Here is a 3,143-nt window from a genome sequence, read left to right on the forward strand (position 1 = left end):
CTGCTGTATTTTTAATGTTGTGGGCCTATATTTCTGCTGGAGGTCCTGGACATCTTGTTTAGATACATGGCATCTTTGATTCTATCAAATACCAACAGATAAAAAATCAAAAAGTGACTGACTCTGTTAGAAATCTTATAATGGGCCATGTTTGGATCTTCCAACCGGACAATAATCCAAAAACAAACCTTAAAAACAACACAAAAATGTGTCACTGAGCACAAAACCAAGCTTCTGCTATGGCCATGCCAGTTCCCTGACCTGAACCCTATAGAAAATGAGTGTGGTGAACTGAAGAGGAGAAGCACCATCATGGAGCTGGATCTGAAGGGTCTGGAGAGATTCTAGATGAAGGAATTGTCTCTGATCTCTTGTCAGGTGTTCTCTAACCTCATCAGGCATTATAGGAGAAAACTCAGAGCTGTTATTATGCCAAATGGAGGTTTCAAAAAGCATTGAATAAAAGGGTGCCGTTAATTGTGTCCAATGTGTATTAGAGAAAAACATTTATGTCATAATGATATTTCCCCCCATTTTAAATTCTTTTTCTCCAATGAAAGGTTAGATTTATGTGAATTTTTTTAATAAAAGATAAAAATAATTAACCATTGCAGCTTTGATCATATTTACCAAGGGTGCCAATAATTCTGACCACGACTGTATGTGACATAATTCATATTATATCAAACTAATAATAAAATAAATTACTTATACAAATTTACTTTAAGTGCAATTTTACTTTACTTTTAATATTTAGATTTGGTTTAAAATGACTTTTGCCTTGATATTATTAATAATATTTTATCATATATTTATTTATTTCTTTATTAATGTATTTTATAAAATATAAATGTATGTACATTTTTTACATATTGTTCAGTGTTACTTTTATTTTTTTATTGTTGGTTCAAAATTCATAAAAATATACTACATAATTCTGGTAACACTTTAGTATAGGGACCAATTCTCACTATTAACTAGTTGCTTATTAGCTTATTATTAACATATTGGCTGTTTATTAGTACTTACAAAGCACATTCTGCATGACCATATTCTACATCCCTAATCCTTAACAACTACCTTACTAAATATTAATAAGCAGCAAATTAGGAATTTAGTGAGGCAAAAGTCATAGTTAATGGTTTGTTAATAGTGAGAATTGGACCTTAAAATAAAGTGTCACCATAATTCTAGTATATACAATTATAGAATAATGTATAGAATTATAGAACTCATTAAATAATCACTTTATGGCTGAATGGTTTGCCCAATAGAAATAGGTTTTGCTCAGCAAGCACAAAAAATAGTTAAGTTTTGCCTACATGTATCACTTTTCCCTTGATACTTGCAGAGGTTGCAGAGGTTTCCCATAAGACCTGCGCTGTGGGATTTAAACGTACATATTCTTGCATATTTTATATTTTCCTTATATTTACAAGCTTATATTTACATATATTTTATTTACCTTATATAAAGAGTGTGTTAAGCAGAGAGGAGGAGCAAAACAGTCTCTCTGAGCTCTATTCGCAGCTGTAAGTGGCAGCCTGCCATAGGATCTGTGTGCTCTATTAGGAACCATTACCTGATGATGGTTAAACAGGGGAGAGATCCACTCACCTGTGGCTTCATGAATGCACACACACACACCCTGTAGTTCCAGCTGGTGTAAACGGTATTTCGGTTTCTGTTTGTAGCTTTGTTGGAGGTAGACAGGTAAAGGGTGTTAATGGTTAATGGTTTCTGAGCTGTTATTTAGCTTAAATGTTAAGCTTCGGTCCCCCCGCATCCTCCCCCGGGCGTGAAGTGTTGTCCCCTGCCTAGGGAAACATTTCCTCTCCCCTAGAAACACACATCATCATGAAGGGGTTGACTTATAGGGCTTTCCCATGTGACTCCTCTCCCCATCCTGTCATTTGTTTTCCTGACAGGGTCGGGCATTGATAAATGAAGGTGTGTGTGCTGCTATCCTTGCCCTGTGTCTTTGCAGCAACCTTTTATCACACCCAATCACATGCACCCAGCATGGATACATACTCAAGGGCAGTGGTTATCTCAAGATGACTTAAAATAAGACAAAACAAGCATTCATATAACCCTTTGAAGAAGTTTAGAAAAACCTGGATATGTGAGGTAGTCTGATTTCAAAAATGTGATTTCCAGACCTGGAAAGTCATGAAAATGTATAAAATGTTATTACTCCATGGACATTTGTATATATTTTATTAATATTATAAATTATACCAAGCCCAAAAATATTTTATCAGGTAGAAATTGTGAGTAAAATTCCTATTTTTAATCCAGAAAAAAATGGAATAGTCATGGGCTTCGAATATTACCGTGGACATTAAGGAGCCTTGAAGTCTAAAAGATTGAGAACCACTGCTCAAGGGCACTCCCATTACACCCCAGTACATTCATTATTTAAAGAACTACGACCACTAAAAGCATAAGTTTTGCTTTATTCATGAATAATTTTGATCTTCTTGAATTATTAGTGTGATTTATCTTGGGTTAAAGTCTCATCACACTCACAAAAACAGCTAAACATGAACAATCAGACCGATAAAGCTCAAGATCTAGTCATAAAATCTAATTTTATTGGTCTTTAGGAACATAATTTTAAACTACTTGGTCTAGGTTAAATAGACTCAACAGAAAGCCGCCGTACCCTTAAAGTTCTCTCACTTCTGGAACTCAATGGAGCACTCGATGTTCTCCGGACTCAAGCCGTCTTCAAAGGAGAACAGAAAATACATCACTTTGCGAACCTTGGCCAGCTCGGCTATCCTCTCGCCGAACTCCTGAGCGTCAGCCTCGTAGCATTGGATGAGATCGTCGTCTGCGGTTTTCCAGAAGAGGCCGGTCGGTTCGAGGAGCTGGCGGGTCATGAGGTGGGTCAGGTCGGGCGTCCAGAGCTGGGAGGTGGCGATGATGTTGAGGCGGCCGGGTGCGGACATGCGGATGTTCCAGCGGGTGAAATGCAGGGCCTGTTCAGAGAAGTCCAGACGGTAGACGTGCTCATTGGACTTCAGTAGATGCTCTCCATCTTGGCGTTTCTGGCCTCGCTGCTGCAGAGACTGTACTCGCAGACGCATCATCTCCGTCAGCTGTATATCAGGGTTGAACGTCAGCTCAAGAGACAT

General features: G+C 37.7%; 1 protein-coding gene across 1 annotated transcript; it reads right to left on the minus strand.

The window, feature by feature from the left end:
• Positions 1 to 2,681: 2,681 nt before the first annotated feature.
• Positions 2,682 to 3,143, minus strand: ompb (olfactory marker protein b). The gene has a single exon (XM_016477216.1). The coding sequence runs from the start codon at positions 3,141 to 3,143 to the stop codon at positions 2,682 to 2,684; it is 462 nt and encodes a 153-aa protein (XP_016332702.1).

This window comes from Sinocyclocheilus anshuiensis, unplaced genomic scaffold (assembly GCF_001515605.1).
Source record: "Sinocyclocheilus anshuiensis isolate Anshui unplaced genomic scaffold, SAMN03320099.WGS_v1.1 scaffold412, whole genome shotgun sequence".
Taxonomy (NCBI): domain Eukaryota; kingdom Metazoa; phylum Chordata; class Actinopteri; order Cypriniformes; family Cyprinidae; genus Sinocyclocheilus; species Sinocyclocheilus anshuiensis.

Coding starts and splice junctions, on each gene's coding strand:
- ompb (XM_016477216.1), bottom strand. CDS start 3,143: ATGTCTCTTGAGCTGACGTTCAACCCTGATATACAGCTGACGGAGATG.